Below are 15,176 nucleotides of genomic sequence, written 5' to 3'. Positions count from 1 at the left end.
GTTGCACTTGGAAGTATTTTTGTTGTCAATGTTGTTTCTAAAATGTAAATGTAATTATGCTCATTATTAAAGGGTGTATCCACAGCTGACAATGCATAAATTAAGCATTTCTCTACAAATTCCAAACTCGTTATATACTCCTGGAGGAAACATCTGTTAATCTGTTAATTTGAATTATATTAAGGTTTGAACATGCTATACAGACACAGATTTAACTGCTGTGACATATCATGTGTCTTTATCTTAAAGTTAAATAAAACCTCTTCTCATAAAGAAACAAGAACATGGTATTTTCAATTAATGATATATGCATTCTTTATACCAACTTGCATACAACATTCTTCATTCTTTCAAGCATACATATTTATTTCTATAAATTAAATATAGATGAATCCTTATTAAAGTTATTCTGTCTAGAACATTGAGTGGTTTTGAGCATGAAACCTCTTGCTTGCTTGATCCTATTCCCACATGCTTATTTAAATCTTGCTTCAATGTTTTGTGCCCTGCTGTTTTATAAATGACTCTTTGCAGACTGGGGTTGTTCCAGCAGCACTAAGGATTGCTGCTGTAACTCCTGTGCCAAAAAAAAAAAAAAAAAAAAAGAGAGAGAATGATTTTAATAATTATCGTCCTATCTCAAATCTTCAGTTTCTTTCAAAAATACTTGAGCATATTGTTGCCTCTAATTTGTGTAACCATCTCATGACTAATTACCTTTTTGAACTCCTTCAGTCGGGTTTTCGTAAATTTCACAGTACTGAGACAGCTTTGGTTAAAGTCACCAATGATTTTTTGATGGCTTCTGACTCTGGTGCAACATCCATTCTCATCCTTCTTGATCTAAGTGCTGCTTTTGATACTGTTGATCACAGTCTATTACTCACACGTCTTGAAAGAGTGTTTGGTCTGTTGGGGAGAGTTTTGATGTGGTTTATATCCTATTTTACTGACCATTCCCAGTTCATTTCTATGGGTGGCCATAGGTATGAGATTTGCTCTGTTTTCACTGGTGTTCCTCAAGGGTCAGTCTTGAGCCCTTTACTTTTTATTATTTATCTTTCACCACTTAGCTATCTCTTGAGATTGCTCGGCCTCCATTAACATTTTTATGCTTAAGATTAGGGATGTCCCGATCCGATCACATGATCGGAAATCGGGCCCGATCACGTGTTTTCAGACTCGATCGGAATCGGACGTTACCTCCCGATCAGGGCTCGGATATTCTCATTATTTTTTAACACATCAATATTTATGCGGTGGCACAGAGTTACGCCGGTTTCACATTGCACGCGTTAGTAAGCAGCGCAGGAGCAGTGCATATGGTGAGCAGGAGCAGGACACGTGCGTTCTCTTACGAGAGGTTCTCTCGTATTGCGTAGTTACTACGCTACGGGAAAGCCTTTCTTTCTCGAGATACTGAAGCCAAAAATTATCCTTAATTTTTATAATCTTGTCAACGCAGTGCGGCAGCCTGCAGACCTAGGGCAGGCTTACTAGCGTGCCCATTGGCTGCCCTGCGGCAACTGCAGCAGCCTACCGCTGAGCCCTTGGCGTGACGTCACGACCAATGAGCGCGCTTGGCGCGCTTAATGCGTCACAGCCCGCGAAAAGGGGTGTGGCTTAGCGTATAAAAGCGGGGCTCGGAGGCTGCTTCTCTGATTTCTGTCTTTTCAGCGAAGCTCTACGCATCGCTGCTCTCTGAGGAAGCCGCCGTCGAAACAAGCGACCAGCACGCCGAGGATCTCAGCCTGAGGACGCCGGCCGCCTTCGCCGCCTTCAGCTTTCCCTGCCTGCTTCGCTATCCGGCGAATATATCCTTTTACTGCTCTGTGTTGTATGTGTTTGTGTGTTCGCCCCGCGACACACTTTGCATCTAAAAGAGCGCGAGGCGTTGTTGCAAATGCCTCGCTCATCCTGTGGCTCGTGCAGAGCCGCGCTCAGCGACGGAGACCGCCACGTGATCTGCGCTCTCTGCCTGGGTTTCGACCACGCAGCCCGCGCCCTCTCCACGGGCGGCTGCGAACAGTGTGAGGACTTGCCGATGTCGACCCTGCGGGCTCGACTCGCCATGTTTCACGATCCTCCACCTTCTCCGGCTGCCTCTTCCGGGCCGCGTAAGAAAAAACGCCGCTCTCAAAGGCCTTCCGAGCCGGTGGTTATAGCTGAGCGCTCGCCGGAGCCCCTCCCGCGAGCCTCGCTCTCTCCTTCTCCCCCGCCCTTCACCGACGCGCAGCGGCCGGCCTCTGCCCGCACTGCCGTCGCATCAGGGGGTGAAGCAGACCAGCTGGTTACTCCCCTCTGTCAAGCCGCGCAAACGGCGCCGCTCACAAGGGATGTCAGAACGGACGGTCACGGGCTATAGCTTCCTTTACGTTACAAGGAAGCTACCCCCCCCCCGGATGACGCACGCCCTCTCCCCCTCTGTTCGAGCCGCGCAAGGCGCCGCTCACAAGGGATGTCAGAAGTAGACGGTCACGGGCTGGCTTCCTTTACGTTATAAGAAAGCTACCCCGCGTCTCGGTCGCGCGCGTCACTCTCCGGCCACCTCCGTTTCTCACACATTTCTCAGTCCCCTCCTAGCTCAGGCGACTAGAAATATCTATATTGCAGTAAACGAGCCTGTTGTTATACACGCACGCCTGCAAACAAACGATGTCACAGCACATAATGACATCTTCCCGCTCTCTCTCCCTTTGTTCGAGCCGCGCAACTGCGCCGTTCTCAAGGGATATCAGAGCGGACGTCACGAGCACCGGCGAAAGGAGGAAGAGAGAGTGATTTCGTCCCGCTTAGGCCGGACTTCCTCCAATCCTCGCATATTTCTCAGTCCCCTCTAAGTTCAGGCGGCTGGAAATACTAATACTGCAGTAAACGAGCCTGTTTAATACACGCGCGCCTGCAAACAAACGCTCGGTCATATGCTCGCACTGACTCGAAGCTCATGTGTGCCCCTGTGGCTCAGTGGCAGAACATTAGGCTTCCGCACCAGAGATCCGTGTTCGAATCCGGCTCTGGCAGCAGAAAAACTTTTTTCTGCTTGCTTCTCCGAGTTCGCGGCCAGCTTTCTTACATACAGAAAGCAAACCCGCATCTCACGGGATACATATTTCTCAGTCCCCTCTAAGCTCAGGCGGCTGGAAATACTAATACTGCAGTAAACGAGCCTGTTTTAATACACGCGCGCCTGCAAACAAACGCTCGGTCATATGCTCGCACTGACTGGAAGCTCATGTGTGCCCCTGTGGCTCAGTGGCAGAACATTAGGCTTCCGCACCAGAGATCCGTGTTCGAATCCGGCTCTGGCAGCAGAAAAACTTTTTTTCTGCTTGCTTCTCCGAGCTCGCGGCCAGCTTTCTTACATACAGAAAGCAAACCCGCGTCTCACGGGTTAAATATTTCTCAGTCCCCTCTAAGTTCAGGCGGCTGGAAATACTAATGCTGCAGTAAACGGGCCTGTTTTAATACACGCGCGCCTGCAAACAAACGCCGAAACACGACGCTCGGTCATATGCTCGCACCAACTGGAAGCTCATGTGTGCCCCTGTGGCTCAGTGGCAGAATATTACGCTTCTGCACTGGAGAACCGTGTTCAAATCCGGCTCTGGCGGCAGAAAAATATTTTTTTCTGCTGGCTTCTCCGAGCTCGCGGCCAGCTTTCTTACATTCAGAAAGCGAACCCGCATCTCACAGGATGGTGCTTGAGTATTTATGAGCGTCTAAACATATGAGCCATCAAAGCATTTGCTCTATAACGCCGATGGTGTTACAAGTGTAGAAAATGTGCCCACTCCCATGTGCTCACTGCTACACACAAAACACGGTCTCCCCGGTAACGCTCACAGAGCGCACTCTCATAAAGCGGACACATGCCGCTTGAGTACTAAGTGTAGTAAATGTGCCCACAACTCTGTGCTCACACCTAGCTGCTGCCCGCTCTATCACACAGTTACCCGGGTTGCAGATCCTCTAAAGCTCACAAACATTCCGGCTCTGGCCGAAGGTGTCATAAGTGTAGAAAATGTGCCCACTCCCATGTGCTCACTGCTTCACACAAACATGGTCCCCATGGTAACGCGCATAGAGCGCTCTCTCATAAAGCGGACACAAGCCGCTCGAGTACTAAGTGTAGTAAATGTGCCCACAACTTTGTGCTCACACCTACCCGCTGCTCGCTCTGCCATTCAGTTACCTCGGGTCGCACACCCTCTAAGCTCCCAAACACTGGCCGTGTCATAAGTGTAAACTCTGCGCCGCTCACGTGCACGCGCACTCACTTTTAGACATTACAATCCCCACGCCGCTTTCGCGCCAGGGGTGTTTGTCAGCAAATCGCGCTCCATCCTCTGGGACCGAGCTACCGAACGCTGTACAGCCGGCCAATACTGTTTACCAGCCCCCGTGTTCGAGCACCAGCGGCGCGCACGCCGCTCCATCCTCTCTGATACAGGTTCCCCAATCCCGCGCAGCGCGGCGATCTGAACCCAGAGACCATTCGACCCCTAGCTATGCATGCGGAAGCATGGGAAGCTATTCAGGGCGCGTCAGAATGGGTGCTGAGTACTATAAAACACGGCTATTCGCTTCAATTCGCTCGTCGCCCTCCGCGCTTTCAAGCACAGACGGAGACGAAAGTGAGTTCAGAAGCTGCGCACCTGCTTCAAGCTGAAATAGCGAAGCTGCTGCGCAAAAGGGCTATAGAACAGGTTCATCCTTCTCTGAGCGAGTCGAGCTTTTACAGCCGCTACTTCCTCGTACCCAAGAAGGACGGAGCGTTAAGACCTATTTTAGATCTGAGACATCTGAACAAAGCCCTCATGAGACGGCCGTTCAAAATGATCACAACCAGAAAAATCCTCGCGCAGATTCGCCCAGGAGACTGGTTTATCTCTCTCGATCTAAAAGACGCATATTTTCAGATCCAGATAACTCCCCGTCACAGGCCATTCTTGAGATTCGCCTTCAACGGTTGAGTATATCAGTACACAATCCTGCCCTTCGGCCTGTCTTTGGCACCCCGTACATTACGAAATGCATGGACACGGCTCTCGCTCCCCTGAGAAAACAGGGAATGCGAATACTGAATTATCTGGATGATTGGCTTATTCTAGCGCTGTCAGAGACGGAACTTGTGTCTCACAGAACAGCGCTTCTCAGCCATCTGGAGGATCTGGGTCTCTCGGTCACTGGACCAAGAGCTCGCTATCGCCCCGTCAGTCAATTTCCTTCTTGGAATAGAACTGGACTCGGTGGCTATGACGGCCAGACTGTCGGAGCAGCGCGCGCGCCGCATCCGCCTCCTCGCCGCATCCCTCCAAATAGGCAGCCGGGTTCCGCTGAGGACATTCCAGCGTATCCTGGGGCATATTGCCTCAGCTGCAGCAGCGCTCCAGCTGGGCTTACTGCGCATGCGCCCGCTTCAACGCTGGCTGAAAGCGCGCGTGCCCCACCGAGCCTGGGCGGCCGGCGGCTTGCGAGTCAAAGTGAATCAGAGCTGCATTTCAGCCCTGCAGCCCTGGCTGGCAGCCGTATGGTATCACACAGGAGTGTCTATGGGAGTGATTTCACACCGGAAAGTTGTCTCGACAGACGCTTCCAACCTAGGTTGGGGAGCGCTCTTCGAAGGCAGACCGGTCTATGGCCGCTGGTCAGACCAGGAGAATCTCCTACACATAAACTGTCTAGAGATGCTCGCGGTCGAGAAAGCGCTCAAACACTTCCTCCCATTCCTCCACGGTCACCATGTTCTAGTCCGCACGGACAATACATCGGTAGTGGCCTATGTGAATCGCCAGGGCGGTGTCAGATCAAAGACGCTCTGCACCCTGGCGGAACGCCTCCTCGTGTGGGCTCAGCACTCTGCGCTCGCTGAGAGCCGCGCATATGCCTGGCCACCTGAACGAGGGCCCCGACAGACTGTCCAGGGACAACGTTCCCCCTGGGGAGTGGTCTCTACACCCCCAAACAGTCCAGTCACTGTGGCGCCGTTTCGGCAAAGCGAAAGTCGACCTTTTTGCGTCAAAAGACAACGCTCATTGCCCAGAGTTCTTCTCGAAGAACGAGGACGCGCTGGCCCAGACCTGGCCCAGCGGCCCGCTGTATGCTTTTCCCCCGGTCTCTCTGCTGCCTCAGGTCATCAAGAGAATCAGGGAAGCGCGCCACACAGTGCTCCTCTTAGCCCCATACTGGGAGAACCAAGCTTGGTTCCCGGATCTAATACAGCTGGCAGACTCAGCCCCCTGGCCGATACCGGTGAAGAGAGACCTTCTCTCTCAAGCCCGCGGCTCGATATGGCATCCCCATCCAGAGCGCTGTCTCTGCATGCGTGGAGCCTCAACGATTACACGCTGATCTGCCAGACGGGGTCATGAACACGATCATACAATCTAGAGCCCCCTCTACGAGGCGGCTCTACATGTCGAAATGGTCAGTGTTTAACAGATGGTGCACTGCTAAGGGGCTCGATCCACAGACATGTGGGGTATCGCGAGTACTGTGTTTCCTTCAAGAGTTACTGGACGCGGGCAGGTCCCCCTCCACGCTCAAAGTCTATGTCACGGCCATTTCAGCGCTCTCTGTTCAGAGCTGGGCCGCGCATTAGGAAGGAACGAGTTCGTCATCCGCTTCCTTAGAGAAGCCAGGAGGATGAACCCCCCGCGACCCCCCTCGGTTCCTATGTGGGATCTTTCACTGGTCTTGGAGGCCCTGAAAGCGCATCCCTTCGAACCCTTGGAAACTGTGGATATGAAATACCTCACGCTCAAAACCGTTTTTCTGATAGCACTGTCTTCAGTCAAACGAGTGGTGGAACAGCTCTTTGTTTCGTTTGGCGGGCGCACCAAGGGTCTCGCCGCCTCGAAACACAGCCTGTCCAGATGGATAGTGGACGCTATTGCTGCTGCTTATGCGTCTAAAGACCTGCAGTGCCCATTGGGCATTCAAGCTCACTCCACCAGAGGCATGGCCTCGTCGTGGGCGTGGTCCAGCGGGATTCCCATTCATGACATTTGTGCAGCGGCAGGCTGGGCCTCCCCCTCCACATTTGTTAGGTTTTACAACCTGGATGTTCCCGCCTTGCAGGCGAAAGTGTTATCAGTCTAAGTCTCGCGTATGCCAGCCCACTATCTGTGCGCGGGCTACGTTGTGTGATTTAGCTCTACTGGTTGAGCTGCACTATACAGGGAATTGTCAGTTCGGACCGGCCGTGCCGCTCCTAACCCCCTAGTGTGTGCTTATGTACGGCGCTAGCCCTCTGTGGGCCGCCCGGCTCTCTGCTATCACGTTCCCCGGGCTCTCCCTGGGACTCATTCAGTGGATGCTGGGCGCGCACGGCGTTGACAAGGGTGTTCCCGTAGCGTAGTAACTACGCAATACGAGAGAACCTCTCGTAAGAGAACGTTTCGGTTACTAACGTAACCTCTGTTCTCTCTAGAAGAGGGAACGAGTATTGCGTAGCCCGCCGTGCTCGCGCCACGAGCTCATTCGCTTCATGCGACAGAAACCAGAGAAGCAGCCTCCGAGCCCCGCTTTTATACGCTAAGCCACACCCCTTTTCGCGGGCTGTGACGCATTAAGCGCGCCAAGCGCGCTCATTGGTCGTGACGTCACGCCAAGGGCTCAGCGGTAGGCTGCTGCAGTTGCCGCAGGGCAGCCAATGGGCACGCTAGTAAGCCTGCCCTAGGTCTGCAGGCTGCCGCACTGCGTTGACAAGATTATAAAAATTAAGGATAATTTTTGGCTTCAGTATCTCGAGAAAGAAAGGCTTTCCCGTAGCGTAGTAACTACGCAATACTCGTTCCCTCTTCTAGAGAGAACAGAGGTTACGTTAGTAACCGAAACGTTTTGCTTTCACACTAGCAGCGTTTGTCACGCGCGGCTGAACCGCGGGTTGTGTAGGCTACAGACAGAGTACTCCATAATGGATAAGTTGGCATTGCTTTTTTTCGTTTTCAAATACATTTAAGAGAAAAGACTTGTCAAGAAACTTATTTTATTCATAATTTCATTTATATAACTTTTGTTTCATCTTTGATTTTATTGTTATGGCAACAAGTTTGTTTTTGGACATTTGTTTTCTTTTTAAATTGCTGTTGGTCATTTGATTGACTGTTTAAAACACAATAGATATCTTTTTGGATAAAACTGCGGTGTATTTTGGCCATGATCAATGTATTGTCACTTTAATTCAGCAAAAGCGGCGCAGCAAAAGTAGACTCGGCGCCGAAACGATCGCGGCACTGCTGCTCTGCTCTACTACGCACTGCCGCGCCGCCTCTGCGCGCGGTGTGAATGCTCTAAAGCCTGGTTTAATCTGGTAACATGGGCGGCGAAAAAAAATACGCACTGCACGCTCTGCTAACAGTGCAGTGTGAAACCGGCGTAAGAGTTAGGAGTGCAGTCCCTAAAAGCACATTACTGGCTTTGCAAACACTGTAGCACTTTTATTTTTTATTTGTTTACATGCCTGCCGGGTATTTTAAGTTGAGGTGCTATTTGTTTATATATTAGACTTTTTTTATATTTACTGTTGCACTAAAGTCCAAAAGTGAAGAATTTATGTATTACTTGATTGTTCAAGCTACCTCACAGAAGTGCTCTGTTTGTTAACAGAGTTGTTGAATGTTAAAATAAGGTGAATTAAATAAAAAATAAGGAACATCCTGGATCTGTTTTTTCGCTCTTCTTTATTCTTTTTTTATGTATTAAGTATCGGATCGGGACTCGGTATCGGCAGATACTCAAAATCAAATGACTCGGACTCGGACTCGAGGGCAAAAAAACCTGATCGGGACATCCCTACTTAAGATACGTAGATTTATATACATTCAAAACCAGATAAGCACCCTGACGCTGATTTTCTTTCCGACTGTATTACTGAAATAAAAACATGGATGAGTAATAATTTGCTGTGTCTGAACAGTGGTATAACCAAAGTTATGCTAATTGGTTTCCATAATCAAATTTCCAAAGCTGTTTCTCTTTGACTTAAACTTGTAATGGCTCTGTTTTGGAAACCAAAAGTAAAATGAGGAACCTCCGAGTTATTTTCGATGCTAATCTTTCATTTGATTCTTTTGTTCAGAGTATTATCAAAACATTTCAGAAACATTGCAAGATTGTGTCCTACGTAAAATTTTCCTGTAGAAGAAAACCTGATAGATTCCTTTATCTCTTAGATAGATTAATGTAACACTGTTTTAGCCAGAGTTTCTAAATCCACACTAAACAAGCTCTAATATGTACAAAATTGTTCCTCAAACACGCTTAAGAACTATGGTTGACGGCTTTCTCTCCCTATGCTCCTGCCTCTTGAACATAGGAAAGTCCTGACCTATGACATTTTTAAAGTTCAACTCAAGACATAATTTTTTTAATTTGCATTTGCTAGTTGATGTTTGTTTATTTATTTATTTATTTAGTTGATTTGTTGGTTAGTTCATTAGCAGCCGCTATTAGGTAAGCCGATAATGAGACAGTTGCAGCTCATACAGAATGCTGCCGCCAGGATTCTGAGCAGAACCAGAAAATATGAACACATCACACCAGTCCTCAGGTCTTTACACTGGCTCCCAGTTAAATTTAGGATTGATTTTAAAGTATTATTACTGGTATATAAATCATTCAATGGCCTAGGACCTCAATACATTGCAGATATGCTCACTGAATATAAACCCAACAGATCACTCAGATCACTAGGATCATATCAGCTAGAAATACCAAGGGTTCACTCTAAGCATGGCGAGTCTGCTTTTAGCTATTATGCCAGCCGCAGCTGGAACCAGCTTCCAGAAGAGATCAGATGTGCTCCTACAGTAGTCACATTCAAATCCAGACTCAAAACACTTCTGTTTAGCTATGCATTTACTGAATGAGCACTGTGCCACTGTTCGTCCGACTGTTTATACTGTATTTTATTTTATTTTTCTAAACTGTTTTAATTATTCTTATTTCTTTTATTATTTTAATTTCTTCTATGTAAAGCACTTTGAATTGCCATTGTGTATGAAATGTGCTATATAAATAAACTTGCCTTGCCTTGCCTTGCCTTGAGAGATCTATGTAGGTATATACACTCACCTAAAGGATTATTAGGAACACCATACTAATACTTTGTTTGACCTCCTTTCGCCTTCAGAACTGCCTTAATTCTACGTGGCATTGATTGAACAAGGTGCTGAAAGCATTCTTTAGAAGTGTTGGCCTATATTGATAGGATAGCATCTTGCAGTTGATGGAGATTTGTAGGATGCACATCCAGGGCACGAAGCTCCCATTCCACCACATCCCAAAGATGCTCTATTAGGTTGAGATCTGGTGACTGTGGGGGCCATTTTAGTACAGTGAACTCATTGTCATGTTCAAGAAACCAATTTGAAATGATTCGAGCTTTGTGACATGGTGCATTATCCTGCTGGAAGTAGCCATCAGAGGATGGGTACATGGTGGTCATAAAGGGATGGACATGGTCAGAAACAATGCTCAGGTAGGCCGTGGCATTTAAACGATGCCCAATTGGCACTAAGGGGCCTAAAGTGTGCCAAGAAAACATCCCCCACACCATTACACCACCACCACCAGCCTGCACAGTGGTAACAAGTCATGATGGATCCATGTTCTCATTCTGTTTACGCCAAATTCTGACTCTACCATCTGAATGTCTCAACAGAAATCGAGACTCATCAGACCAGGCAACATTTTTCCAGTCTTCAACTGTCCAATTTTGGTGAGCTTGTGCAAATTGTAGCCTCTTTTTCCTATTTGTAGTGGAGATGAGTGGTACCCGGTGGGGTCTTCTGCTGTTGTAGCCCATCCGCCTCAAGGTTGTGTGTGTTGTGGCTTCACAAATGCTTTGCTGCATACCTCGGTTGTAACGAGTGGTTATTTCAGTCAAAGTTGCTCTTCTATCAGCTTGAATCAGTCGGCCCATTCTCCTCTGACCTCTAGCATCAACAAGGCATTTTCGCCCACAGGACTGCCGCATACTGGATGTTTTTCCCTTTTCACACCATTCTTTGTAAACCCTAGAAATGGTTGTGCGTGAAAATCCCAGTAACTGAGCAGATTGTGAAATACTCAGACCGGCCCGTCTGCCACCAACAACCATGCCACGCTCAAAATTGCTTAAATCACCTTTCTTTCCCATTCTGACATTCAGTTTGGAGTTCAGGAGATTGTCTTGACCAGGACCACACCCCTAAATGCATTGAAGCAACTGCCATGTGATTGGTTGATTAGATAATTGCATTAATGAGAAATTTAACAGGTGTTAATAATAATCCTTTAGGTGAGTGTATTTCTATGATACAATATCTCACACGCCACTGTTGTGTCGTTCAGTCATCATGGTTCACGATTATTGATTGGCGAGTACAGAAAATAAAATAAAAATTAAACGCAATACAACTGAGGCAAGCAGACTTTGAGAAAAACAGAGAAATAAAACAAGGATCAATATCACCGTGACGTTTTTGAGATGGAGAGAGCTTTGTGATGAACTTGGACATGACAGAGACTCCGCTCTCGCATGTGTTTTAATAGACATGTAAGCAAATATATATTAGAAGTCTGTTTGACTTTTGGAAAGCACATCTATTCATGATTAAAGTGCTCGACACGGATCTGCGGGGATAAGAAAAATATCCATATTTAAAACTTTATCGACTAAAATAACTAGCTTCCGACAGATACGCATCGATTTACGCCTAAAGAGTAACCCAAGCACAAGGTAATGATGCCTCTCGCGGTTCAAACACACAGGGCTGGGCAACTACGTTCGTCATTACGTTGTGCGTCAAGTTCAATCATAAATTCTCTGAGGCAGTGTCATTTGGCTTTTGACTCAACCAGAGATTGACTGAATCCACTGAGTATTGCATCATGATTGATGATGATCTTTCATCAGCATTATCTTTAAAGCTTTAGCTGTCAGCAAAACCACACTGATCACATTGATGCAACAAAGCAGAATCCTTCAAACAACAAAACACCAAAAGCCTCTGAATCCAGTACATCAACGCATCATTTTTCACAGGTCTTTAGCCTGACCATGCATAATTGTCCAGTGCGGCTCACAGGTTTGACAGGCTGAGTTTATTTTACTTGACAGGTTTGAGAACACTGTTGAATGCAGGTCTGTAGTGTCAGTAACAGCATGTCTGAAAGGAGGATCTCTCCTCATGGACAGATCCTTTTATTTATATAACCTAATAATATTCATCATGTCTAATGGACATGACTAATTTGAAATGTTCCAGGAAGTGAAGTGTGCAAAGAGGAACTAATAGCCACTTAAACAGAAGCCTTTATGATGTGAAATCTATCCATTTCTCTCCTCATTAGATAAATTAGATGTATATGGTCCACTGAACATGGGCGTACTCCGGGTCTATGTTTGTACAAATAAAAATAAAGAATGTAGGAGAGAGAAAGGGAGCTGCTTTTGGATGATGCAGTGCTCATATTGGCTGTGGCATCCCAATACATAAGGGAACCCCACCCCCTACCCCAACAATAACAACAAACATAAATAAATAAATGTTCTTCAATGAATTGTTAAACATATTGTGGGATTGTTGATTCTTAATGTTGTTTATCTTGATTAGATGTTTAATTTTTAATTTACTTGTTTGTACTTTTCATCAGTGAAAGTTCTAAACACACTTTTTTTGGACATTTTGATTTAGAGTATAGACGGGAAAGTGAGAGTAGGTGGGGAGGAGTTGGAATTGGGACTTGACTCAGATCTGTCCTAAATATGGGTCCTCATGAGCTAACAGTTCTTATATGGTTTGTAAGTTGTTTAGAATGAGACTGACACCACCCATCCTTGTCTTCACATTCATTTATTCATTCATTTATTTATTTATATTTATTATTTATTTATTTTATTATTATTATTATTTATTTATTTATTTTTTATTTTTTATTATTTTTTTATTTTTTGCAATTCATAATCTTGAGTTATGTATTATGTTACCTTTGTGCTAAGCAGGGTTATTAGTTCCCCCCCCCCCCCCCCCCCCAAAAAAAAAAACAGTTTGGCATCATTTATGCACCCTCATGTTATTCCAAACCCATGAGAATTTCGTTCATGTTTGAAACCAAGATATTTTCAATGAATCCTGACAAATTTCTGTCTTTCCATTGAAATTGTTATGCAAACACGTTTTGAGAGTTCACAAGAACCAATGTTTGTTCTTGCGAGTCAAGCAAGTACGGCTAAGCTTCCATTTGCTGTATTTGATACAGCATTATGTATGTGTCTTTATCAATGTTTATACGTGTATAAGAACATACATTGAGAATTAGAAGCATTACAATTTTTGAATGGACTTTGAATGGAGGAAAAGGAATCTCTCAAGTTTCATTATAAATATCTTCATTTTTTCTGAAGACAAACAAAAGTCTTGTTGGTTTGGAAGTGTGCTGCTCTTGAATCTTTTAATACATTCTGAGCAGGGTTGGTACCCTCCTAAAAGTCATAATAATAATAATAAATGTATTTTATATAGCACCTTTAAAAGTTATTTTCTCAAGTCGCTTTGCATAAAAGCTTTACACAAAGACAAACACAACAATAAGGCATTACACTGTAAATATAACAACAAGCAGATAACCAAAAACAACAATAGAGGAACAAATAAAGTAAAAGCAATCCTAAAATAAAGGTTGTAAGACAAACACAATTTGAACTCGATAAAATGTCAATCAGAACCATATCCATGCCAAATGGAATTCTGATCTTGACAATCCATTCATCAGTTACTCCAGAACTGATCCTCCATCACAGGGGTAACCAATCTTGGAGAGGCCAACATCCTGCAGACAGTGCAACGTCCCAGCTCCAACACACCTGCCTGGAAGTTTCTATTAACCCTGAAGACCTTGATTCGTTTCTTCAGGTGTGTTATTTAAGGTTGGAGCAGAACTCTGCTCAATAGTGGCTCTCCAGGAGCAGGATTGGACACCCCTGATCCATCATATAAAGTGTGTTGAATGGCATGTTTGCTTAAAGAAATTATTCTGTCTTGCTCTTGTCACTGAGCGTTTCCATTTCAGCCTACTCAGAATAGTTCTCTAATCGTTCCCTGGGGATGTTTGCAGTGGCACTTAGCAGTCCACATTTGACAGCAGAATGAGTAATGGTCCAGTTATCCAGACATCATTAATGTTTTAATAATTTTCACAGACAGATAAGTACATTACACACAAGAGCTCCCAGAGTGCAGTCTGAATAGCACCAAAAATTCTGATGACTAGTCTGTTATTTATTGCTTCCTCTTTATTTTTTCTTCTTGCTTTCTGGCTCTCCATTTTGTCACTATTTCCAGGTCGGAGCCGGAAACAAGACCGTTGTCTGAAGGAAGACTTGTACCCTCTGGTAGAGTCCGAACCCTGTCCGTGCGAGGAGTTTGTTTCTCAGCCGTATGGTAACTGGTCATCTTGTGTCCTGTCTGAGACCCCGGTGCAAGGATCCCTCCAGGGTTGGAGGGGTCGCAGAGAGGCACGTGACTGTGGTCAGGGATTGCGTTATCGTGCCGTGGCCTGTCTGGACCATGAAGCCCACTTGGTTAGCCCAGAACTCTGCAGCGAATCAGGTTTGTATACTTATTTCTATCTTCTTTTCCTCTCTTTCTCTCTCTCAGTAAAGAGATAAGTAATTTGTCTCTGCCGGAAAGGCGAGCATTCATTAGTCAAATAGGAAGCTGTGGGGTGCCCTGAACTGTCAGTGTAAATTAGACGAGGTCTCAGCATCGGTACCAGGTGTTTCCGCTAACATTGTTAGTGGGATGGTGAATGGCAGGGGCTCGGCCGCTCTGATTGCTCAACATGCTCTTTCGCAGGTCTGGTGGAAGAGGTCTGCCACATGCCCTGCCCTCTGGACTGCAAGCTGAGCGACTGGTCGCCGTGGTCGGCCTGCAGTGCCTCCTGCGGCAGCGGGCTGAAAATCAGGTCGAAATGGCTTCGGGAGAAGCCGTTCAACGGTGGGCGGCCATGCCCCAAACTAGACCTGAAGAATCAGGTGAGATGTGCGGTCCCAATAGGGAAACTAGTCTCTCTGTGGGCTTCCACCACCATATGGTTGATCGTCAGTGAGAAGCGAGTAATGAGAACCATTAAGGGTCTATGATCGCAGGCATCATGATTCAGATAATCGCTCATGTAAACTGTTTCAT

At 46.3% G+C, this 15,176-nt stretch overlaps 1 protein-coding gene across 6 annotated transcripts in view; it reads left to right on the top strand.

Moving 5' to 3' along the window:
• Positions 1-15,176, top strand: part of thsd7ba (thrombospondin, type I, domain containing 7Ba) — a 308,878-nt gene that overhangs the window by 250,370 nt on the left and 43,332 nt on the right. For all 6 annotated transcript variants that reach the window (XM_079882075.1, XM_079882079.1, XM_079882074.1 and 3 more), the window contains 2 exons: positions 14,331-14,597; positions 14,844-15,022. In XM_079882075.1, coding sequence (XP_079738201.1) covers positions 14,331-14,597; positions 14,844-15,022 — 446 coding nt within the window. The remainder of the gene's footprint in view (positions 1-14,330; positions 14,598-14,843; positions 15,023-15,176) is intronic.

The sequence above is a fragment of the Squalius cephalus genome (assembly GCF_949319135.1).
Source record: "Squalius cephalus genome assembly, chromosome: 9".
Lineage (NCBI taxonomy): Eukaryota > Metazoa > Chordata > Actinopteri > Cypriniformes > Leuciscidae > Squalius > Squalius cephalus.
The sequence above is the reverse complement of the archived record's forward strand: the minus strand, read 5'-3'. Positions and strand labels throughout refer to the sequence as shown.